The 25782-nt window shown below is 33.6% G+C and overlaps 1 protein-coding gene across 1 annotated transcript; it reads left to right on the forward strand.

Annotated features, from left to right (window-relative positions):
- Positions 1 to 5837: 5837 nt before the first annotated feature.
- On the forward strand, positions 5838 to 25137 carry LOC129233297 (NADH dehydrogenase [ubiquinone] iron-sulfur protein 4, mitochondrial-like; the record flags this gene model as incomplete). Its single annotated transcript, XM_054867349.1, has 4 exons — positions 5838 to 5878; positions 12698 to 12836; positions 19123 to 19298; positions 25064 to 25137. Coding segments are annotated over exons 1-4 (415 nt in total), but the record flags the coding sequence as incomplete, so codon positions are not given.
- Between the last annotated feature and the right edge of the window lie 645 nt (positions 25138 to 25782).

The raw sequence follows: 25782 nt of genomic DNA on the forward strand, positions 1-25782 counted from the left end.
AAGAACTGACTATTTAGCCGCATTATCATTGACCAAGCGCAAGAGCCTATAATCACACATCCCAAGCGATATAACATTCAAAACACAAAACTGTTAGTTTTCGGCTTTTCGGGAGTCAGTGTCAGGTCAGTGTACAGAGTAAAAGCGCCCTCTAAAAGTAAACGAGCTGATGTGTGCCTCACATGACTTCCTTTTACTCCAATTTAATGTCATTTTCCCATTATTGGTAATTTTAATGCGATTCAATAGTTAACTCCATAGACTAATAATAAGAGTAGACCGAGCTTTCTCATTCTTGCTGATGAAGAAAATTGGTTCATAGATGTATCATGTGACTGGTGGAAGGGCTTGGCGAAGACTTTGGCAGCATGGTTGCTAGATGGAAACATTATCTATAGTTTGGCACTCGACATGTATTTTAAGACGTAATGTGTTTTCATTATAATTTTTTTCCAGGTGCTTAAATTGAACTGTTTTTCTTTTAGTTATGCATTATTTTGACATTAGTAATTAATTTTTGATGACAGTTTTCAGTAACTTTTATTTCATTCGGAACTGCTACGTCAGCGTTGGCGTAAACGTAATGGCGTAAGCGTTTTGCGTCAAGGCAAAAATGTATATCGGTATCTTAAATTGAAATTGTAGGTAAAAATCTTACCGTTTGCCGATTCTTTTTGGGCGCTTGCATCTTTAATTGCTTAGAGAGTTATTGAAATTGAATAAAGAAAATGCACAGTACTATCTAAACGAAAAACTCACTATATTGACAAAATTTTTACAACTTAGAATAACAAATTTACAAATCGGACTCCATAAAAGATCATTCTTCCGTGTTCCATCAATTCAATTTATTTTATTTATTGCTGATCGTCTGCTACGATCAACGAACGCTGTTGCTAGGATATCCACCAGTCACATGGTTTGGTTTATGAGCAGCAAAGGGGTTGCCATAGCTCGGTCTATTCTTATTATTAGTCTATGGTTTACTCTCTAAATATCACTAACAGTGGCCAAATTGAAACCAGATTTTAAAAAGATCTGGGACCCTCTTCCCAAAATCAACTCTAATTTGAATTCTGAAACTTTGAATTCAAATTATGTTTTTCGCAATCACGACTTGCGACAAGATCCTACTCATTAGAGTTATTGTTTCTAGAAACGGCTCCCCCCCCCCCCCAAGGATGTCCCTCCTCCTGGGTGATTACGTGTGTATAGTTGTGTGTGTGTAGGCTATAGATCTTTAAAAGGGATAGATAGGCCTTTCTCCTACAGCGCAGCGTATTTCGCCCGGAGAAAGTGGGGTCATCATGATTCTTCCGAGAATCACGTGATCAAGGGACATCGTGTGCAGCAGTGAACAATGCGAAGCGTCGTTAAAAGTCTAGGATTGTCTGAAGATTTTCATTATACTTGTGTGAGAAATCTCTATATGTGTGAATCTGAGATTTTCTAGCGAAAGAGGGTTTGATGAATTTTATTAAAAAATAAAGACATAGTAAGTAACAGAAATCTTTCTTTCTGCTAAAGGCAAAAAAAGTCCCCATGCAGAGTCGAAATTAAGAATATTTTAAGGAATTTACTAAAGATACCGAGCATTATATTAAATCACTAAAAACAAGCGATGGAAAATTAGTTATAGTATGTTCGCGAAAAACTGGATTTTTAGGTTTCCTAATTTCTATGAAAAGTGTGCTGGGAACATATGAAAAGTATGTAGGTGCCCGAATTCCAGTTCTAAACTGCGTAATGACTTATAAGCTTACTCAGGATCACCTTGAAACTTTTTTCAATGCGATCAGGATGTGAGGGGGGATTCAACAATAATCGTCGGATAATTTCGAAGTGCGAAAAAAAGATTATTCATTCATACGGAAATTAAAGAGTCCAGTTCTTCAAATTGCGCTGATTTTGACAACCTTCAAATGCTAAGATTAAATTTGAAGCGTAACAAAAATGCTTTGAAAGAAAGCCTTTTCTTCCTTTGACGACGATTTGGAAAATTCAGAAATCATCTCAATTAACATGACGCAGTATATTAATGGTGTTTCTGACTACGCTGGATTTTTTGTCCGGCAAATGCACTCTGTTGTGAACTGCGACGACTGCAACGCAGTCTTCACTACAACAAATCAAAAAATAGACCTAGTAAAATTTAAGAATTTTGGGGCACATTCAAGTATGATAACTTATTGAAAGATTGCAGCCATTGAAATATGTACATTTGTGAAGAACAACTAAGCGAGAATGTGAAAAAGTTTTGGGAGTAAAACACAAAAATATAATGTTACTCATGAAACCACAAGAGTTATGCGAAAAATTTCGAATTCCGTTTTTCTAAGTTTAAATAAGCATATGTTGGAAACAGAAGCAGCAGATTTTCTCGTTAAAAAGTTTATAAAATTAATCTTTACTAAATATTTAAGCGTTAGAATGTATCGCGCAGTCAATTCAAACAATGAAAATAATTCACAAAGACCAATAAGTAGGAAAATAACAAAATTAATATTGTTAAGGGACAATAATCACTAGTTTTCTTCACCCTAGAGTTTAAATTGTCAAAATTATCATAGTCTGTGGGACGAGAAAAAAAAAGAAGAAACGAAAAATTGGGGAGGGGGCGGAAGTCAAATGACCATTCATGTAGTTCATAATTGCAAATAATTTATTTTCTGAGTACTTAAAAAAAACACTGAAGTTGCTTAAAAATTAGGAACAAACCAAAGTTATTGGTTTGGCTTATATAGTGTTGGTGCGAAACGCATGCGAATATTAGAATATTATTTAATTGAGTTGATATTCGATACTATTTACATTTGTATTTCTAATTGGTTTATGGTTTTAGATCGGGTTTTATGTTAAATTGTTGCACTGGCTTCAAAAGTTGTGGGAAAAAACCACGCATTGAAACTATTTATCTATATTTGAAAAATTTGATTGAAATAATAGAAAATTTATAAGGTCAATTTTTGTTTAAGATTTTTGAAGACGTCTTTTTCTACTCAGTATTTAAAGCACTTGAAAAAAAGTTTAAATAGCTTGTGCGCCTGCTTCAAAAGTATGATGGGAAAATATCTAATGGACCATTCCATGAAAAAGCTGTCATTTTGTCCCGCATTTCATTAAAAAGTAATAACTTAAAAAGGTAACAAAGAACATTTTTTGCAAAAGTACAACAAATACATTTGCGATTTCTTAATGAAAAAAAAAGTTACCTTTTTTAATTATTACTTTTAGTGAAAAATATGAGGGTGTTACGTGAGGGGACAGAGTGTTCCGTTTTTCTTTAATAATGGGTAAAATGCTTTAATTTAACCCATGCTTAAAGGGGGGTTTAACCCATGCTTAAAGCATTTAACCCATGGGTTAAATGCTTTAATTTCCCTTAATTGTGCAAACGATCGCGGCGCAAAGTGATTCTCTTCGATAAGGGAAACAGTTTCTTGTGAGGGGAGTCCCTTGATCACGTGATGTCCAACGGGGGATGTTGACGCGCGCTCTGAGGAAAAAAGTGGGGAGAAGGCACATCTATTCTATTTTAAGATCTATGGTGTAGGCTTATGTGCGTGCACGTAGGCGTGTGGATGTGTGTAAAGGCGCGCGCGCGTGTGTGAGTGTGTATGTGTATCTATGAGCATGCGTTTGTAGGACATGGACGCCACCACGCCACCACCCAGCAGAAGTGGATTCCGGGGGACACTGCTCAGGACCAGAGGATAGCATCGCTGGTGGGCGGTGGTGCTGCAGAGGCCCCCTGGTCCAAGCTGAAAAAGGAACCACAACATCAAGGACTGTCAAGTGAGAACAATAAGCACTCGTGAATGCTCTGAAAAATTTATAAAAATGTATCATACATACTCTCATTAATTTTAAGAAATGAATGAATTAATAGAAATAATAACTTTTATGATAATTTTAATATTGATTTGTTGATTGCATTTTATATTTTTTTGTGATTTTTTTCTTAACGGTTACATAATAATTGCAGTAATTGTTCTTTACTAGTATCATTACTAGTAAATAAATTACTTCCTTCTTAATTGCTCTTTCTTTCTTTATTTTATTAAATATATATAAATTAAAATTTTACCGATCCGCGGGTAAAAAACTGTTGACAAACGCAGATTTAAATTGTCGCTGGCGGAAGTGACGTTTTTACTAATGCTCTCCATTTTGGTTGCGTTCGACGAGCACGACCGAGAGCAACTGGTTAGTTAATCACGTGAAAACTAATAATCACGTGCTCCAATCAACCAATCAACAGCTTAAAATGGTAACCGGTGAGGTAACCCATAGGTTGCGTTCGACGAAACTCACCGGTCGACCGGTAAGTAACTGGTTACTAACCAAAGCATAGACTAATAATAAGAGTAGACCGAGCTTTCTCATTCTTGCTGATAAAGAAAATTAGTTCATAGATGTATCATGTGACTAGTGGAAGGGCTTGGCGAAGATTTTGGCAGCATGGTTGCTAGATGGCAGCATTATCTATAGTTTGGCACTCGACATGTATTTTAAGACAATGTGTTTTCATTAAAAAAAACTTCCAGGTGCAGAGATTGAACTGTTTTGCTTTTAGTTATGCATTATTTTGACATTAGTAATAGTTTTTGATCAGTTTTCGGTAACTTTTATTTCCTTTGGAGCTGTCAGCGTTGGCGTGAACGAAATGGCGTAAACGTTTTGCGTTAACGCAAAAATGTACTAATCGGTATCTTAAATTGAAACTGTAGGTAAAAATCTTACCGTTTGCTGATTCTTCTTGGTCGCTTGCATCTTTTATTGCTTAGAAAGTTATTGAAATTGACTAAAGAAAATGCACAATACTATCTAAACGAAAAACTCACTATATTAATAAAATATTTACAACTTAGAATAACAAATTTACAAATCGGACTCCATAAAAGATCATTCTTCCGTGTTCCATCAATTCTATTTATTTTATTTCGCGCTGGCGTTGATCGTCTGCTACGTTTAACGCCCGCTGTTGCTAGGATATCCACCAGTCACATGGTTTGGTTTATGAGCAGCAAAAGGGTTGCCATAGCTCGGTCTACTCTTATTATTAGTCTATGAACCAAAGCGTTCTATGATCAACCGGTTACCATAGCGGTTACCATTCTAAGCAGTTGATTGGTTGATTGGAGCACATGATCATTAGCTGTCACGTGATTAACTAACCGGTCACTCTCGGTCGTGCTCGTCGAAGGCACCCATGGATGATAGAACGCTGCGGTTCGTAACCGGTTTCTTACCGGTAGACCGGTGAGGTTCGTCGAACGCAACCTTGGTTAGAAGTCTCCTCGTAGGCTAACTTGTGAGGCGAAAGGCTTCTCCTCTCTAACTCTCCTCTCTAATAAACAAATATGGCTTCCATCCTTGGATCAATGTCAGCACTGAAGTGTATCAATCGTCTTTATTCTACTGTTTCATGCAGGTAATATTGGTTCGGAAGTGAAGCATTATCGCAGGTTTAAATATAGGTCAAAAACTTGGAATTATTGCTTTTGAATATTTTATGCGTTCCAACATTATATCCGTCATACTAGTACGACAAAATTATTTGTGGTTTGAACTTCCTTTTTTTCCTAGACTCAGAGCTGTAAAAAGAATTCACTTACCAATTACAATTTAAAAATGAAAAACATTTTCAACAGTTTTGCAATTTTTACCTTAAAAATTTTTCTGAGCAGTAAAATTTCTGAAACTTTACTCTCTTCTCTACCTAAACTATAAAGACGAAAGTATTAAATTTCGTGAAATTTTTCGACTTTTGGTGTATTTAAACGATTTTGAAAACACTGAAGACTAATTATGTGTTGAGAATTTTAAGGAAATTGCGTGTAAACATTTCTATGGATGTCACAACTAGGAATCCAACGTAAGTCGGTTTATTCTGAACTACTAATTAACTATTTGCGTGGCTATTATTCTACTTTCCGTTAATCCATGCAGTTCGACTATCTTTCTTTTTGAAAGTTTTCCATTCATATTTAAACATTGCAACAGTTTCCGAAGTTGCAAGGCCAAAATTAAAATTACTAAAATTTAAATTTCACACATCGGTAATCATATTGAAATTTGAATAAATAAATTGATTTCTTGGTGGTTTGCGATGTGCCTATTTTTAAATTAGGGATTGGATCATTTGCGTACCCAGAGATGGGGAAGGAGAACAGCAACCTTCCTTCCAAAATAAAAAATATAGTATATCTAATCAACTGATGGTTGCTTTAGTCTCTAAACTTATCAATCAGAGATGGGCAACGTCATTCTTTTTAAGAGAATTCATTGAGAAAGGAGTCATTGTTTAGTTAAATGACCATTGTAATACGGGAAGGTAACAAGTGTAATACTGAACCAAAACCCTTCCCTTTCCACGAACTGCTCACAAAAAGTGTTCTTCCTTTTGCAAAACTCATTTCTCACGTCACTCTTAACATACCCAGTGAAGCAGTTGAAAATTTTAAACGTACCTTCCCCAGATCCATCATATCTGAATCTGACATGGCGGGGTGAAGGGTATTTACCCTATACATTTCTTATTCCAGAAAGGAAAATAACAAAGTTTTTAAAATTCTGAATTGTGTACCTAATAAACGAGTGAAAATTTTAAGAAATACAGAATAAGCAATTCTAGTTCTCATTAGCTGCAAAGCATACTTGAAATCTAGACACTTATTTGGACTTCCTGCTCTCTTTCCTAGTTCAATTCAGGGCCATCCAAGGCCAAGGCAGGTCTCTTTTTAGTTGGTAGACTCCCCCCCCCCCCCCCCCCAAAAAAAAAAACTCATATAAAACTTATACTAAGCACAGGCCAAAGAGAGGCCTTGGCAGCCTAGTCGGAAACTAGGGGCCCAAGCCTGGGGGGTAGGGGGAAAACTGACGCTGGACTAAGACTTTTCCTGGCGGGCAGTGTTAGTTTAAGAAGAGCAATGATCATCTTCTCATACATTCAAAGAGTACTTCGAAAATAAATTTCTGTTATTTTTCTCCTTTTGATGGTTTACAGGGCTATTGTTCCATCATCCATGTTTTTCGATTTTCTGTTTTAATTATACAGTAAAACCTGTCTACAACGTTACTGTTGGGACCTATAAAAAATATATTAATAGACTGGTTGTCATTATAGACAGTTTGATTATTCATGCTCACATTTTGCTGGGGCCAAAAAAAAAAATTGCTATAGACAGGTTATCGTTATAGACAGTATCGTTATACACAGGTTTCACTATATTAAGATTAATTGTCAGTTTACTCGGCCTCCATTGTAATGCTGATTGGGCAATTATTAAATTGGTAACTTAAGAGAAGCTTAAATGTTAAGTGAGTTGTAGATAAAGCTTAGTTTTAATAAAAATATTGCATAGGTCAATTCAAATTTTTCTAAGGAGGGTCGAAGAGTATGAATATAAGATCAAAATGCAACAAAAACCACATTCATCTACACTGATGTCCAAAAGTTAAGCATAATTGTTATTTATGTGAGTAATGTGAAAAATATGCATCGAAATAGGGGGAAACGTGATATGCGAGTGCAACACGATTACAAAATAAGGAAACTACTCAAAAAAACGGTAATATTTACTTTTATCATCCCAAAAAATAGTTTAAATGAAAATTAGGCATATGAGGAGTTTACTCTTTGCACAAAAATTTTTCTTTAAAAGATGATGCTGAAGTTCAATGATGTGTATGGCCACCTCTGATTGCCAGGCACGCTGCACAACGATTACTCATACTTTCTATGAGGTGGTGGATGAGTTGTGGGCTTAAACAGTTCCAAGCATGCTGGAGAGCTCTTTTTAGCTCCGGAGCGGAACTTGGCGGGGGCGAACGGGCTGCAAGTTGTCTCCCGAGCATATCCCAGACAGGCACGATAGGGTTCAGATCAGGGGAGTTCGCAGGCCACGTCATTCGCTGGATATTTTCTGATTCGAGGAAGTCATCGACCACAGCTGTTCGGTGACATGGCGCGTTATTGTCCATGAATATGAACTCAGGACCAACAGCACCTCGAAACAAGCGAACATAAGGCTCTAGAACCTCGTCTCTGTATCTTTGACCAGTGACTGAGCCTGTCTCAAAAATATGGAGGTCGGTGCGGCCATCCAACATAATGCTCGCTCACACCATCACTCCTGCTGACGCAAAGTGATGTCTTTCTCTTATGTTTTGCGGTTGGAAACGAGTCCCCTTTTCTCTCCAGATTGTTACCTGACGAGAATCATGCCATAGAGTAACGCGGGACTCATCATTGAACATCACATTAGCACACTGTCCCAGACTCCAATGCCGATGTTGCAAGCTCCAGTTTAAACGAGCGCGTTTATGCGCTGATGTGAGAGGAATGCAAACTGCTGGTCTTCTGGCATACAGACCGACATGATTGAGTCTCCTGTAAACAGTTTGCCTCGAAATCGTTATTCCTGTGACGGCACTGAGCGCCGAACCCAGTTCTCTGGCACAGCTGTCCCTATGACGTCGTGCAGAAATTGCCAAAAAACGATCTTGGCTTGCGGTTGTGACTCTTGGTCGACCTGGTACTGGTCGGCGGGTAACATCTCTCGCATTTGAAAACCTCTGCCACAGTCTCGAGATTACACACTGAGGCACATTAAGAATACGAGACACTTCAGTTTGTGATCGTCCAGATTCTAGCATTCCAACGATTCTTCCTTTCGCAAACATGTCCAATTGGCGTCTTTGTGCCATTATTAGTTCTGTTTCACCAGATCCAATGTTTCTTGGTACAGCAATTGCATGAAACACGCCTGAACTCTCTAAAACGTGCGGGCTGTTTTATCCACATTCCGAAACGCGCACCTAATTCGCGCATGACACCATCGACCATACTATTTTGCATAAACATATTGTTTCTTCTTCAACCAATGAATCTCCATAAGTAACTTTATATAATTTTACGAAAATTTGCAGATTTTTCTCGCATTTTATGAATTATGCTTAACTTTTGGACACCAGTGTATGTGTACATGCAGGGCCGACGAGAATCCATGTCAGCCTAGACGGAAACTAGGGGGCCCCTGCTTGGAATCGGAGTAGTATAAATTTGGCAAGTTGTAATAATAGAGGGGGGCCAGCAACAAAACTGACTAAGGGGGACAGAAATTTTTTAGCCTGTCACAAATTAATTTTCCCGGCCTCCTCCATATTGTTTACCTCAAGCTCTCTACATACCTGCTACATTTCCATCCTCATTTAAAAAATCTGATGCCCCATTCAGGCTCGGACTCGGGCCATCGGGTGTCCTTTCTTTCCCCCCTCCCCCTCCTGTGCATGTCCCTACTTGCCTTGACCCTTGGCGGCTCTGTTTATTTGCATTGATTTCTCAAAGCACACAGGAGAAGAGTACTGACCCCCCCATCCCCCCAAGATGATGGGTCTGCTTAGTTCTCAATTCTTAAAACTTGACCACGAAAAAAAGACTGATGACCTTGAAGCAGAAACATCATTTGTAATAGGTTCTTAGTTATTATTTTGGGATAGATAGGATTAGTGAGGCCATGCCTCTTGCTATTCGGTGCTTTCTGACAAATTCTACCTATTACAAATGATGTTTTCGCTTCAAGGTCATCCACCTTTTCGTGGTCAAGCTTTTTTGTCGTTTATTTGTATATTACATTTTTTTTTTTAAAGCGTAAATACTTATTTTTTTCATGTCAAACAATAATTTTATTGAAGTTGACATACTGTATGAGGGAGTTTTTCTTGTACTGTCAGTTTTTTTCTATCTTCGAAAAAACTAGCACTTTTTTTGATGAATTCAAAGTTCTAAATTAAAAAGGCATAACTTAACAGTAATAAATAAATATATTGGATTCTTCCCATTGAAGGAAGTAACATTTTTAGGTAATTTCCCATAAAGTTACGTCACTTGGTGCAGTTTTTTATTTTTTACAATTTTAATTTATTTATTGCTATTGTTGGCGACATTCAATTCTATGGTTGCCATATACTTGTAGGTAGCAATTTTTTTATTGTCCCCAGTGTAGAAAGTAAATAAGTCGTCAAGACATTTATTTTTACATCAAACTATCATACGTGTATTAGTACATGATATACATTGAAGCACCGTTTATGCACTTTTGAAGGGACTGTATGAAAAAAGCATATAAATGAAAAAACATATGCTAATAGGCAGGGCCTGAATAACCTCTGAAGTTAGGGGAAGCTAAGTCTCATTTCAGGGCCCCTTACCTTCTGTTTTCAGAATGTATTTTTTAAATATTCTATACATGGAAACAAAACTTACTAATGCTGTATGTATGATTTCAAAAAACAACCAAGCAGACTTCCAATTAAAGTTTATCTCCCCCCCCCAGACATATTGAACTTATGTACATTACATATTTTTGTACTCCCATTCGCAGCAGTTATGGGAGGTTAGTTGTTTCAGATTTATCCCTTCATAAAATTTATCAAGTGTGATAAAAGTATGTTGTAGCACATTCTAATATTTAAATACTGTTAAAAATGCATTCAAAAGCAGAAACTGAAATTTTTAAGTATTTCTGGGCCCCCTGTTAATTCTGAGGAAAGCTCAAGCTTCCTGAGTCTTTACGGTAATCAGGCTCTTTTAATAGGTATACGAGGTGTTGCTATTAAATAATGAAACTATTGCTGTCAAATAGTTTATTTCAAATGTATACATATTTAGTTTTTATCACCTTCAATATACATCCCTCCTCTATCCTTATAATGCTCCATGTGAATTTTCCATTGTTTGAAACAGAGCTGGAAGTTTTGTTCTGTGAGCTCCTGTATGACACATGCCGCTCTTTTTTTTCACAGCTTCAATGAACTGAAATCTATTTCCCTTTAATGCAGATTTTAACCTGGGGTATAGATAAGTCATATGGTGCCAGGTCAGGCGAATAAGGTGGATGGTGTAAAATTGAGATGTTGTACTTGGCTAGAAACATCTTGACAGAAAACGCGGAATGTGCCGACTCATTATCTTGATGAAGAACCCACAACTTGTTCTTCCACAATTTAAGGTTATTTTTTCATTACTCTTTCACGGAGTTGAGCAAGCACCTCACGGTAGTAATGTTGATTAATTCAATATTAGGATTCGATATTTTTGTCCATTTTGGACGTGGATGAGTGACCCAGGTGGTCATCTGCAATGTCTTCTCGACCATCTTGGGAAACGCTTGAACCACTCAAAAACTTGTGCACGTGATGAACATTCATGGCAATAAACTTCTTTTAATAAACGATAAGTTTCAGTAGCAGTTTTACCAAGTTTCATGTGAAATTTCACGAGAATTCGTTGTTTTACTATTACACTAATCATGTTTTCCGTCAAAACAAAGCAGACACCTCTTATAAACAATGTTTACGGCCAGACCCGATTTCTCTACAAACACGGGAGAGAGTTTTACACCACGAATTGTCGTTCGTTCAGATTTGGCGCATGCATGGTTCCTCTGTAGCAGCATCAAGCATCAGTCTTGTTCTTTAATAGCCACACCTCGTACAAAAAAAAATATGTGTATGTCTCTGCAGGCACCAATTTCAAAAATGAACTGAATAACTGATAAAAATGCATAAAAGAGAAATGTATAAATGGTTCTTCACTGTACAGATATATATGGTTAATTTTTAACATTTTGTGAAAAATCTCTAACAGCAGGTGTTCACCCTTAAAATTGTTATTTGGGCCTGCTTCAGAACTGCAAAATACTGTTCCAGAAATTTTTCTTTGATTTCCTATCCCTGGTCTTATAATCATCATCTCATTACTTTCTCGACAGACCATGTACATTAAATATAAAACTAAAACTTAAAAAAAAAAAATCCTATTTTAAAAATTACATTAAAGTACAGTAGCCCCTCGTTATATCACTCATTCAGATATATCGCTCTTTTCTTCTGTCTCCCGAAATATTAAAGCCTAAAATAAGAAGAAAAAAAACTTTGCTTTAAGTTTGAAACCATTTCTGAAAACATGTGGCATTGCTCAGAGAAGGTCTCTTTCTTCTTTATTTTGTCAATGAGCAAAAGGAGCTATTCTGAATTTGCTGGTAAAATCGCAGCAATTCCCTGGTACATACCCGCTCAGTATATTTCCGTTTAGGATAGTCTGTAAACTACTTGACATCTTCTTTTGTATTGATACATTGCCTTTACAATGAGTGAGAGACAAGCAGGTGTCATACTAGCCCATGTAGAAGAGAACATGAGCCCTTCTTTTAGTACAGAAAAGATTTGTGCTTGGTTGCACAACCGGGATTTGCATCAAGAAAAGGAAGAATGATCTGAACGAGCAAAAGAGTTTTTCTGTAAACAATATGGTTACTTTTACTTTTCACATCCTTTCTACAGCAAGTCAAACGGATTAGAAAGTCTATTTGGAATAAGAGGGTATTGGAATCTTACTTTTATCTCGCGGTAGCTCAGAAAGATAGTCTTCATTCGCCATCTGATGTTTTGAACTTTCTAACAGTGAAAATTTACTTAAATTTCAATCTTGTTTAAATTTCAATAGGTGTGATAGTGCAATCGTGAACTACATCGAAACCATTAGAAAATCATGTCAAAAAGAACAAATGCTAATTTACTTGTGTAATTTACTTGTGTTCGGATATAACGCTCATTTTCTTTGTCCCCCGAAAAGCGCAATGTAACAAGAGGTTACTGTACATGATATAATAACCCTTGTATCTTTTGCTAGATGTTTCAGTGCTACATCTGTCAATAGATATGAAAAACGCAATGAACCTGAAATTTTGGATGCTAAGGAAGTTTTATTAGATCCTGAAAAAAAAACTCAGCTAAAAAAGTTGCAGAAAGAAATGTCAGCCCCAGCTTTGGTGAGTTTTTATTGAAACACAATATTTCTTCTTTTTCAGCTTCTTGATTTATCCAAAATAATATTTTTAAGTAGCAATTCAATTCTGCTTTCGTCCTTCAACAGTATGCAATTCAATATTTAATGGAAATATTTTATCATGTTAAACGACTTTCATTGTATGACTAAGCTACCATACCATTACTATACCTTCTTTGTTTAAAATGCATAGTTGGAAGTATGACCAACCAAATCTTTCTTTTATTGTAGCTGTGCTGCCTGCTCTTTCACTTTCATGCGTCTTCTTGCCTTCCAGTCCATCATAATTTTATTGAATATGCAAGGGTGCTTCGATAGGAGGTCATGGAAAGTCACTGTGACCTCCCAAAAGTTTCCTTATTTGGCAAAGTTGGGGACAGTATTGCAATTTTTGAATGCCTGAGTGTCCCATTTCATGAGATGTACATATGTGAGCATACCCATTTTTTATCATTCTGCAAAATTTGGAACTTCTCCCCTCCCAACAATTTAAGTTCAGTGTCCCCTATCAATATGTTATAAAAAATATATTATTGCATTGTAGTACTTCAAATGTCTTTCCAATTTCCTGGAAAAGAGCATTATGTAATTTGTATATGTGTCAGTATCAAGTACAGATTCAAAAGCAAGATTGTTGGGGGGGGGGGGGGGGTCAAGATTTCATTTTGAAAAGTTTATCAGGAAGATACCCTCCTTCCTCCCATTCATTGCATATGCACTTTTGTTCAAAAGACTTGCATTGACAGAGGAGGGTGAAGTATAGTTTATTAATAATGCTGTAGACTGCATAGGCAGATTTAGGCTGTGAATTCTGGGGGGTGCAACAATTAATTTTAGTAGTGGAAATCAGTGGCAGCCCTGGGGAGTATTTTCTAAGACAAACATGGGTTTTCAGGGGCCTTCCTTCAGAAAATTTACAGCACAAATGCTTGTATTTAGTTGATTTCAGAGTAATTTTGCAGCACTGTTAGCTGGAATAATGTGTAAGGACTTCAAACAGTTTATTTTTACTCTTTTTTTTTTTTTGAGGAAATATATTACAATACAGTCGAGTCCCGACTTACATGAGTGATGCGTTCCAAAACTCTTCGCGGTAAGTCGAAATTTCGCCTTGTAGAAAAATATACGTATACAATTTTTTTTAGTAACATACCAAATTCTTTTAGACACTGTTAAATACCCCCTTAAACTGCTTTAAAGCATCTCAACTATACATTACACATTACAGTTTCTTAAGAAAGAGCTGAACTTTTACTGTTTTTATAAAATAAAAAAAGCTGTTTAATTCAACATAAAATGCTTTAAGATGCACAAAACGAATGATCAATGGGAGTTAAAGACATAAAATAAAACAACACGGCATGTACATTATGTAGTAATAATAAAAGCTGCATTATACTTTAATAGTATTGTACAGTAAATACAGTAATAATATTCATGAGTTGAAAAATAAAGATGGTGATGATTTATGCTCCATAATCAGATCGTTATTCTTTTTTAATACATTTTTAAATACGTTTGCTTTGCCTTTTTTTATATAACGTTTCCATTTATGCAACAGGCTCTCTTCCTGATCTCTTTGATCCACAATACATGAGCAGCTTCCATTTTCATAATACATATTTGCTTTGCTTAGACACTACTTTGCAAGCTTCGATGTGGAAACTAAGTTCTGAACTTTTACGGATGTCTATTGTTTTGACTTTTAATTGTTTGTATGGAAGATTCACTCATAATTATTGTTGTGCTACCGTCAACGTTTTGTAGTTGTTCAAGAATATCCAGAAAGTTTTTTTTTTTTTTTTTTGGCAGAAACTTTCTTTTACTTCTTTTCTTCAAACTTTTGATGAAACAGTGCACTAAGGTGTCATTATATTTCGTCAACTTTAATAATTAGAATGAAAAAAATAAGAATAAATGCAAGATGCTGAGTGGTTATTTGATGCACTAACAATTCAATGCGTAGACTAGTTTGGTGTGAGAACTTTCGCTATCAGTGATGCTAAAGAGATGTAATAACGTTTCACGAAATCAATATTTAGTAGCGAATAACAAGGCCGATACTTCCTTTCAAAAAATTAGTTTTGTCGATTCGCGTTAGCTCTAAAATTCATTACTGGTGAAAAATTTGCGTTATAGCCCTTTCACGTAAGTCGAATCGCCTTGTAGCGCGAGTTGACTGTAACCATATTTTTTGATTTTATTACCCATGGTTGTTTCTAAGAAAAAGAAATTGTAATGCTTAACCATTAAATATCCAATTACAGAGCATACAATTATTCTATAACTAAAAAGTCGTCCCGTTAAGAAATGACCGGTGAAAATTGCTTCTCCCCTTCTACATTTAACACTAGAAAGACGGCGTTTTGCGTATACCTAGAAAGACTAGCAGCGGTCACTTTGACCGCCATACTGAAAAGATTGGAAGTTTCCTCCTTTCGGGATTTTTAACCATAGAAAAGATTTGTTTTAACATGTCAGAGTTTGATTTAACAATTTAATCGTAATATAGTCTGCAAATAAGTCTCAGATAGCTTTTTTTTTTTAATTTTATGTTCGATCAAGTCAAATACGTGCTTTACACAATTGGCATTGAGAAAGAGCAAATTTGTACAAAAAAGAGGAAATTTTCTTAGCATGTAATAACTAACAAGTACTATAATCAACAATTCATGTGTTTGGTTTAAAAAATATCTAAATAAGGCAAGATACTAAGCATTACTATCTTTTATAGCATTTCGAAATACTTATGATATCAGGTCACCTGTATATTAGCCATTAACCGTTGCTTTTTTTTTTTTTGGCAATCAGAACAAATGCTCGTAGATTTATTTCCGCATAGTTTAATTTCACACTATTTTAATCTTTTTCCTCAGGTAGATACTTATTTACATGCAGCAAAATTGATCACTGGAGGTGACTTGGAGGAAATTAGAGAAATAGAAGTTATGTTTTTGAAAATTTACCACTTTTTTTTTGGCGTCGGGCCCTTTTCCCATTTTTTTTCGCTGTTTTTTTTTTTTTTTTTGATCATCAGTTTTTATTAGCGAGGTTTCTTCTGATTCTAACTCAGAAGAACAATCCTTTTCTGCAAATCTAGGCTCTGAAAAATATTCGCAATAATCATCTGTTCATTCAAACCATAATCTGTTTTAGATAAATCTGCAACAGTTTCAGGTTTTAATGTTCCTATAAGTTTTGCTTGTCAACGGTTCTTCTCGACATCATAAAGAAGATTATGTGACTGAGCACTTCATTATCACCTAAGAAAACAAACCCTAACTCCAGTGAATTAAACCTCCAGTAGATGGCGTTCATAGTCGACAGATTTTTCGTTTCTTCATTCCTCTGAAATGACACAGTCTTACTAGTAAAACAGTAAAGTTGCTGGATTCAGTTCAGCCTTTTCAGAATGAATTCCTGATAAAATACATTCCATTCAATTTTTTTTGAAAATCCAACCAAAAATGTTACCCCCTGGCACCCCTGTAAATCCGCCTATGGTAGACTGGAATATTTCTTTGGCAGTCATTGGCTACCAATACGATAAACTTTGGTAGCCATTTTAAATTTGCGTAGTTACGTACAAGAAAAGTTTTCAGCTCTTGCAAGCAGTTCTTTAGTTGTAGATATAAAAACATTTATTTGACCATGAGTGATTTTGAATTGTATAAAAAATATCTTATATATATATATATATTTTTTAAATTTTTCATAGTTAAAAATAATTACTGCTAAATAAGATTTGTAATTTCATGTCACTTTTGTAAAAGTCTTCTTCAAGAAGTCAGAAGAATAAAGCCAGAAAAATCCAATTCAGAAGATTTTTAAAAATATATAATTAAGAATTTATTTGCATACATTTTGATAACATTTAAACAAAATTGGATATTCCATGTCATTGTGCAACATTTTGGAACATCAAGCCATCAACTTTGATTGATACCTATCAACATAAGCTTTTACTACATGCTAGTATTTTCTGAAAATAATTAACTACCAGTTATTTCATAAGAACTGCAATTAAGTGGAGAAAAGTTATTAAGCTGTTAAAATAAAAATTAAAATAAACACATTTAAGCCAGCATGTGTCAAAATGAATTCCAACTTTCAAAATAATTGTAATATTAATTGGATGCAAACGGGTTGAGGTTTCAAATGCATCATTCATATTTAGGTTTAATAAGTGTATGAAGTTTGGTATGTTTCAAAAAATAAAAGTGTTTTCTTTTTATGTGTTGGAAACTATGAAACTGCATTTTAAACCCTAGAAAACTTTTAAAAAAAGATCATAAAACCTAGTCTTATCTTTAGAATAAATCAAAACATTGTAGAATAAAAAACATCAATATGAGAAGTAATTTTTAGAAGTAATGTATGTGTGTAATTCAATAAAAATGTTTTCAGTAACTGAATACTTCCATTTATATCCTTATTCTGTTAATAGATACTTAAAAAATGGTGGGGATTGAAAAGCCAAAAGGTGTGAAGCTTTTTTTATTATTGTCAATTTTTTTCAACCTACGCTGATTTTAGAACAAATTTAAGTGAATTTTTTCAATATACATGCTTTGATTAATGCAAGGATTAATAGATGGGGGAAAAGCAGTGTTAGAGATTTGTAGAAATTTGAAATTTTCCATTGAAATGTTTAAAAAGCAGTAAAATTAGCAAATTAAGTAGCTTTTTTCGGGAGCAGAAAATGAAAGTCCTGCCTTGGAGAGATGACCGTGAATGGCAATGCCTCAGGCAGAAAATAACAGGGAAGAGGGAAACTTATTTAAATGCTAAGTTTTGGGAAAAATAAATACAATTATGCAGGAAAAACACTTGTTTCATTGCTAGCCACGATGCCCCGAGAGAAAATCGGTAAATGGTAATGCCATGGTGATGATGCGCAAAAAAGTTCTCTTCTCTCAGTATGGTTGATGGCTATTACTTCTTACAGCAAGTTACAAAAGTATTTTTAATTGCCCTTGTGTCAATTGCACCAAAACTTCTGGTTGCCATTTAAATTTTTTTTGGAGCTAATTGAGGAGTGGCACCGCTAATTATAATCAGGAAGAATGGTATCAGAAGCATATTGATGTTTTTTTTTCTTTTCATGCAGTGCAATTATTAATAAGTAGAGGAATGTGGGGTAAAGTGAAATGGTGAAACATTTACTCTGCTTTTAGCGCCACTTACCTAGTAATGTTTTAACAATGTAGTAACAAATATAGGCTATTCCAATTAAGAAAAAGTACCTCAGAAAATCAAAGCATATGATAATACAAGCAATTTTCAATAATGGGTTCTCAAATTGTAATATTTTGTAGTAAGTCAAAATTTATTTTGATATTATTAAATGATTAAGTTCTTCTTTTTACGTTTTCAAACATAATTTGGGATCTTCTAATATTCGGTGCAGTATTTATTTAGCTTATTTGTATTTTTAATATTTTGCACAATTAGTCAAGTGCTTACGGGGCAAAGTGAAATAGTTCATTTCATTTACATATGACATTACATTTACTAAATCAGTTACGTATTTACTTATTAAATGATTTATTTACATTACTTTCTTTAATAATTCACTTACTAATTCATTCATTCAGTTATTTTCTTATTCGTTTAATATTTTATTCACACATTAATTTTTCCTCGTGCATTAATTAACTTTTTTATTTATTATTTTATTGTTTCATTATCTTTTCCTTTATTCAATTATCCTTTTATTTGCTCTTTAATTTGTTCAAAAATATTTTTCACAATCGAATAGAAAATATTTCATTCGAAAAAATATCATTTTTCACTTTGCCCCATAAAAAAAAAGAAGTGAAAATTTTCCACTTTTTTTTTGAAGGCACAATTTACTGCCAAAAACAAAAAATGTTTCATGCAAGTTTTATCACAAAATACAATGTTTTTTCTTTATGTACTGTAATTTTCAAAACAAATTTTCAATTGTTTCACTGGAAAAGCTCAGTCACTTAACCATTTCACATTGCCCCACATTCCTCTACTACTTGTTTCATAAAAAGGCCTATTTCAAGAATAATAGACAAAAGAGTCCTAAAAATTTTTGGGATGGTCCCCCAATGGTTGTATTAACCACTAGAGTCAACTTAGGTTAAGTAATGCATTCTTGATATAGTACAAAATTTAATGTCAGATTTGCACAATTTTCATTGTTGAACGTACTTATACCTTTGCTTCCATTTTAATTTAATATTACATTATCCATGAGGTTAGTATTTCTGTGTAATTCAGTCTCAAACTCTTGACAGAGTGACATAACGCCACTGACTGGAGTCCCTGACGAACATGTGAAGGGAAGGTTGGTTCGAATATTTCGACCCGCGAAGAATCCTATGCAGTCTGGCACATTCAACACAAGAAAATGGAAAATGGAATTTGAGACCAGACAAAGATGGGAAAATCCTTTAATGGGGTGGTCATCTACGTAAGTTAACTTCCCACTTGCTGTAGTTTCAATAACCTTTTTTGCATTATGTATAAAGAAAATCTTTTTAAAAAAGAAAAACTTTCATGAGTGAGCTTAAAAGGAAACATTTTGAAACTGGAACATCTGTCGGTTTCATTTATGTGTAATGTTGTCTATTAATCGTAAATTATCGTTTTGAATGTTTAGTACAGTCTATACAAAAAAAAGGACTAAAATTGCAAAATGAAATGTAGTTCTGATTTTTTAATATGTTGTTTGGGTCAGTTACTGGGTAGTGTAAGTCTAAGTTTGCAGTTTTCAAAAACCTGTGCTCACTGCCTAATTAAATTAGCGAAAAACAATGAAATTTTCGGACCTTTTTAGTTCTTCCTTTATAAACTCCTAAACTATCCAACTTTTGATGCTAAATCAGAATAGCGTTTTAAAGCACATTAAAATGTGAAATTTTTGATGAAAAATGAAAAAATTATGCTTTGATCACCTTCCATGCCAAATATGAATATGAATTCCCACTATAATTGAAAAAAAAACTGGTTTTACTGTTACAGTACATTTAATTGCTTTTCATTTAAGTCAAAAATGAAGTCTGTAGATTCAATAGTTCTTTTACAATCGCAAAACAAACAAATAATTGGAACGTTCGATTTTTGAAAAAATGAGACAAAACACTTTTCAAGACAATATGGAAGATCCTATTCTTAAAAAAAGGGGGGCAAAGAATTATATAATAAGGCTCCAATGCATGTTTATATAAGAATGTGTGCTGGCAAAACATGGCGGTTATAGAAAACATAAATAGTTCAATAATTGACGATACAAGTAACGCAAGCATTCCTTCCCCTACGTATCTATGCCTTTAACACTTTCAGGTCTGAGCTATTTCGACCACATATCTCCTGGGGTTTTTTTGGCACTTTGCATGATTTTGTAAAAAATACTTTTAAGATGTGTATTTTAGTAATTTTTATTGTATTACATACTTCAAGATGTTTTCTTTCGTGATGAAGGAACTATTTGAATAAAATAAAAATAAATTTTTAGTAAGAAATTGTCAAAAAAAGCTTGGCTGAAACTAAGAAAAAAAAGTTCGGCATAGGAAAACATCATTTTTAACCATAAAAATTTACCCAGACTCAATTAAAAACTTACCTAAATCTTGAACAATTATCTGAAAATAGGTTTAATTTGAAAACAGGCATTATTTAATAAAATTTGCTTTTGTATAGTACATTTCAAAACACAAACTCGAATTGAAACCTCTTATTCTATCACAATTCATGTAGTTATTTCTGTCTGGTGCTCCCATATATATATATATATATATATATATATATATATATATATATATATTGAAAGTAAAAGGTTCGTAGATAGTATCTGAAAAGGTTAGAAACATATGGAACTCGTACTTTTATAGCTGAGAGAATAAAATTTTGACCCCGAGTGAATCTCGGGCTTAGTTCCCTTCACCAAAAATGGCAACCTGAGTGATGCTTGGGCATAGACCTCAAAATGTTAACATGGATGAATTTTCAGCTGTATTTCATTTTTCAACTGGAAAGTTCCCTACCGAGTTTTATTTTGAATGGAGAATAATTTTGGTATCAGACAAATTTGTAATGAGATTTAATTATCCTAAGGCGAACGAGCAGAGAAACAAAGAATAAATGAAAATTAGAAAATGTTCACTCATTCTTTTTACAAAAGAAAATGAAACTGTCCAAGTTCATCATATCAAACGTAAAGCTTTAGCGAGAAACCTAGAATGAAAAATGTACCTTCTGTACACCTTAAGCGCAATATTGTTGGATGTTTATACTTATTGAAAAATCATTCAAGCAGAAAGTATGCAAAATAGGGATGCACCTAGAAACATTAACCAAAATGCTTCCACTTTTTCACTTAACAGGTCTCGATTTCTACGCAAAAAAAAAATGCTTGCCTTTATTTACAAGAGATGTGAAAAACAAAATGAATTTAAAGGATTTTATGTACACTGGAAGAAACTTCACAGTTTTGCGAATCAATAAATTTTCGCCTAGTTTGTGAACATACTTGTGTAATGAATAAACTGGTTCGAATGAAACTAAAGGAGAGCCTGAAATAACTAATCCATAGTTGTAACATATTAAACAATTCAGCTTTTTCTGTGAGTTTAATGAGTTATGCTCATGTTTTACTTTATTGGAGAACTAGAATGACTCAGGGACGTTTTTACTGTCTTCTGATGCATCAGAACGACTGCAAAATGATTTCAGGAGGCCTAAAAATTAAAAAAAATTTTAGGCCTCCTGCTGGACACCTAAATATTTTTTGATTTGGGTAACTATTTTTAACACGCTTTTATGAGCTTCACTTGTATGTTGGTGAATAACTCTCCTTTGGATTAAGAGCTAGTGACTTATTACTGTTAGTGCATTCCACCACTTTATGAGCGTTCGTGGCCGAGCAGTCGAAGGCGTGGGTCTTCGCTGACGTCCACCCTCTGAGAATCATTGGGCCTGCGTTCTGATCCCGTCTACACCGAAATTAAATTTATAATCTTGCAACTCAATTTTCGCCCACTTTTTGGGATCAGATTCTTTTAAAATTTGGAATGCAACCTCAGAGCCAATAACAAATGCAATATTCTATAATCAAATTAATTTGTTAACGATAAGTTATTAGCTTATTCTAATTAACACTTAATTTTATTAGCTTAATTTGTATGTTTGTGGGTCTAACTTTCCTTTGGACAAATAGCCAGTGACGTATTAGAATTACTTACAACATACAAATCAGAGCTGTGGTGTGTAACAATGTTTGCACATGAATTTACCAGAAAGCATTCAAAATGTCTGATGCAAATAATGCAATAGCATAATAAGATACATTCCATTATAAAAATCGAACACATGCTCAAAGATTTCATTTAAGAGTTACAAGTGTTAACAATATTTAGTATCTAAATCTTATTTCAAAAAATAATATTTGAAAAAAACTAAAGAAACACATGCTTTTGTAGCAAAATGAACTAAAAAGTAAAAAGTAAAATAATAATTTAAAAAACTAAAAAAACGCTTTAGTAGCAAAATGAACTAAGAAGTTAAAAATAAACTTTTTGACAAGTACATAAAGTAATTGACCAAACGCTTAATATTACTGTAATAGAAAACTAGTATGTTGTGGCTATCATGAAACTTTCTTCTATATCTTTTTTTATAATTCTGCCCCCCCCCCCATGCTTGCCCCCAAAGGATGGGGGGTTTCTTATCAGTTGTCTTAAATTTCTTCCACTTGTTATACATGCAAAAATGTAAATAGGCAGCCCCCACGCTTTTTTTTTTCTATTACAGTTAGATTAAGTGTTTGATCAATTACTTTATATACTTATCATCCTAAGATTATTTTTAACATTTTCGTTCATTTTGCTACTAAAACGTGTTTTCTTAGTTTTTTAAACTATTATTTTTATGGTACATGTGAGGCTGTGAGGCAACGTTTTATCAACATGGCTTTTCAAACTTCCAAAAAGATTTTTTTTTTAATTTGGTCTAGTACACAGTGTTCGTCCACACTTTCAGGCACAAGTTGGCTTGGGTTGCCGTTGTTCAAATTATATGAAACATTGTTGTAGTTTAGAATTCTTCAGTAATCAATACATAAGTCATTTCTATTCATCAAAATTTAACCAAAACTTACCTTAGTTCTCAAGGATCCAGTATAGCCTCAGGGAAAGTATGTTTGCTTTAATGGAACAATTATAGGTTCTTAAAGAGTTTTTTCCCCATACGTGTAGAAATCCAAGTTTGTTTAGACAACAAAAAAAATGTATTTGGCAATTTTATCACCAACGTACCTTAAGGGGGAAGCCAGTTCAGACCGGTCAAAAAATTCACTTTTTTTTAATGTAATAAAATGTTAATAAAACTATCCAAGAATATGTTGCCAAAATTTGAGTGAAAAATTCTGATTAGTTCCGATGCTATGAGCATTTAAAGTGACTAGAGATTCAAAAAGGTTCACAGCATTTTTTTTTCAAACGCGTTTTTTTAAACAACTTTTTATAACGTATGCATTATAGTTCAAAAAGTTTTTGACTAATCATTCTGAAAATTTGTGTGAATATTCTTTATTCAATTATGAACCTAACTCTTTGATGATATTATTAATAAAAATATTTTTAATGCAAGTGGGGAAAAAAATGGTAGAAAACATAATGTTGTAATCAAACACCTCAAAAACGTGCAATTCTCAACTTTTTTGATCACAATTAAGTTCATATTCTGGGGAAATATGTTGTTTATGAGAAAGAAAAATTGTAATGATTACAGACAAAAATTGTGGCTTCGTTAATGCACACCAGCAACAAGCTTTGATGGTGGCCGCCCATGATCAGCAACTTCTAACTCTACTAATCTTCAAAAAATTACAAGGTGTACTTCAAACGATAATTAAAATATTCTCCAAGTTTAAAGAAATTCTGATTATTTCTTCTGGATTAAAAAAACCCACAAAAAACACAAAAATTTCAGAGTCCTAAACTGGTTTCCCTCCTTAAACACAATACTAGTTCTTATTATTTTGAATCTACTTTATTATTAACTTTTACATAGCATTGAACAAAACTTACTAACTTTTACATAACACTGAACAAAATTTAAACTTAAATAAAAAGTTGATTTTTTTTTAAAATTGTTATTATTCAACAGATTTTTTTCTATTTTAAATTTACATAGCAGTATTCGGACTTTGACTGGATTGGAAAAAATCTAAACTCATTAGCTTTCATTTTCAGAGAGAAAAGTTACATTGCAAGGAAGGGAAATCATACTTATTTTTCTTTCAAACAATATCCATCTATGTTTGAAAGTCAATAATTACAATTATTATTTCGTTTCAAAGGCAATCTAAAATAGAAAATGTAATTCTTATGATCAGACACACCTTACTCAATATTATTGGTTGAACGACGATTTGACTTGTTTCTGGCGTGTGACCAAGAAAGCAAAGTTACAAAACAAAAAGGCTGTTTTTGTCAAGCGGAAAAAGATGTCTTGATTTTGTATGTTTTTGAACGCTTAACCTTTTATATGTACCAAAAAACACAGAGCTATTAAAAAACCCTATTTTTATTCATTAAAAAATCAAATTTTCAATTTTTTTCAATTTTCCGAGAAAAAAAAAAAACTGGAAAAAAAAAACGTTTTTTTTCCACCACTTCAAAATATCAGGAAATTTTACGTTACTACTTCTAACAAAATTACATGGAGAAATGGAACAAGTGAAATCTAAAATTCAAATTAATGTTCAAAAATTATAGATACTTATGTTATTTTATGTTATCGTATAGATGTCATATGGTATACTAGTTTGTTCTCTGTACAAAATAAAGTTTGAAAAATTATTTTTCAATTTTTTTTTTTTTTTGAATAACACTGTTTTTTGAAACAAAAATTAAAGATTGATTTATAAAATTAAGATTTTTAGTTTCATTATTATTAAGACATTGCATTAGTCTAGTTGCAATTGCTCCTAAGAGATGAAAATGTGAGGTCAATTCAAATTTTAAGAAATGTAATAAAATTTTGTGATTATAAGAAATCTCTTTTAAAAATTGTTATCTACTTGTGTATGTTAAAACAAATTAATTAAATGGAGTACGAATTCTTTGCTTCAGTACTATTTCTGTTCTTCTACAAAAGACTGTTACCTAACAAATTGTTAATTTGTTTGTTTTTTTTCTTTTTTTGCTCACCTATGATTTATGTTTTTTTATGTAGTGGGGATCCCCTATCAAATATGAATGTACAGTTTTCAAGCCAAGAAGAAGCCATCAAATTTTGTGAAAAAAATGGTATTTTATTTGCATATTATTAATTTTTATCATATTAAAGAATAAATTGAACTTGAATACGAGTCTTCCGACTTCTACAAATTATAGAGGGCTGCGTTTATTTCACGCCTTGCCTCTGCTACTAATATGTGATGTGTCTCTCAAAAAGTTCCTCAGAAGTAGCCAGAATCCAGGTTCAACCGGCAAGGAGTTTACTAAAACGATGTTCTTAAAAATTCAGATACAAGCATAGACAAACAAGTAGTTAATCAAATGAGAGAGAAAAAATAGAAACAACATGCATGACAAAAGCAATGAAAAGTCAAAGAGAGAGCAGTACAACCAACATACACAAAGGGAAAAAAGAAAGAAAGCATGCAACACCAAAAGAGCAGTCAAAAAAAGAAAGAGCATAAACCCTGAGCCACCCCAGGGGAGAAGATCGTATCATGAGCCAAAAAATTGCCATTATAACTGATGTTGTTCTTGAAAATATAGTCCAATAACTTTTCTCTATGGCTATTTGTATTACTGCAAAAGTGCAGAATATGATCCAGTTTCCATTGCACCACATTTATCGCAATTTGGGGAATTAGAGGACTTAAGTTTGAAAAGCTTGTTTTTAGTGATAATACTATCACAAATTAATCTATTTAGGAAGATTTC

Source organism: Uloborus diversus, unplaced genomic scaffold (genome assembly GCF_026930045.1).
Source record: "Uloborus diversus isolate 005 unplaced genomic scaffold, Udiv.v.3.1 scaffold_317, whole genome shotgun sequence".
NCBI classification, from domain to species: domain Eukaryota; kingdom Metazoa; phylum Arthropoda; class Arachnida; order Araneae; family Uloboridae; genus Uloborus; species Uloborus diversus.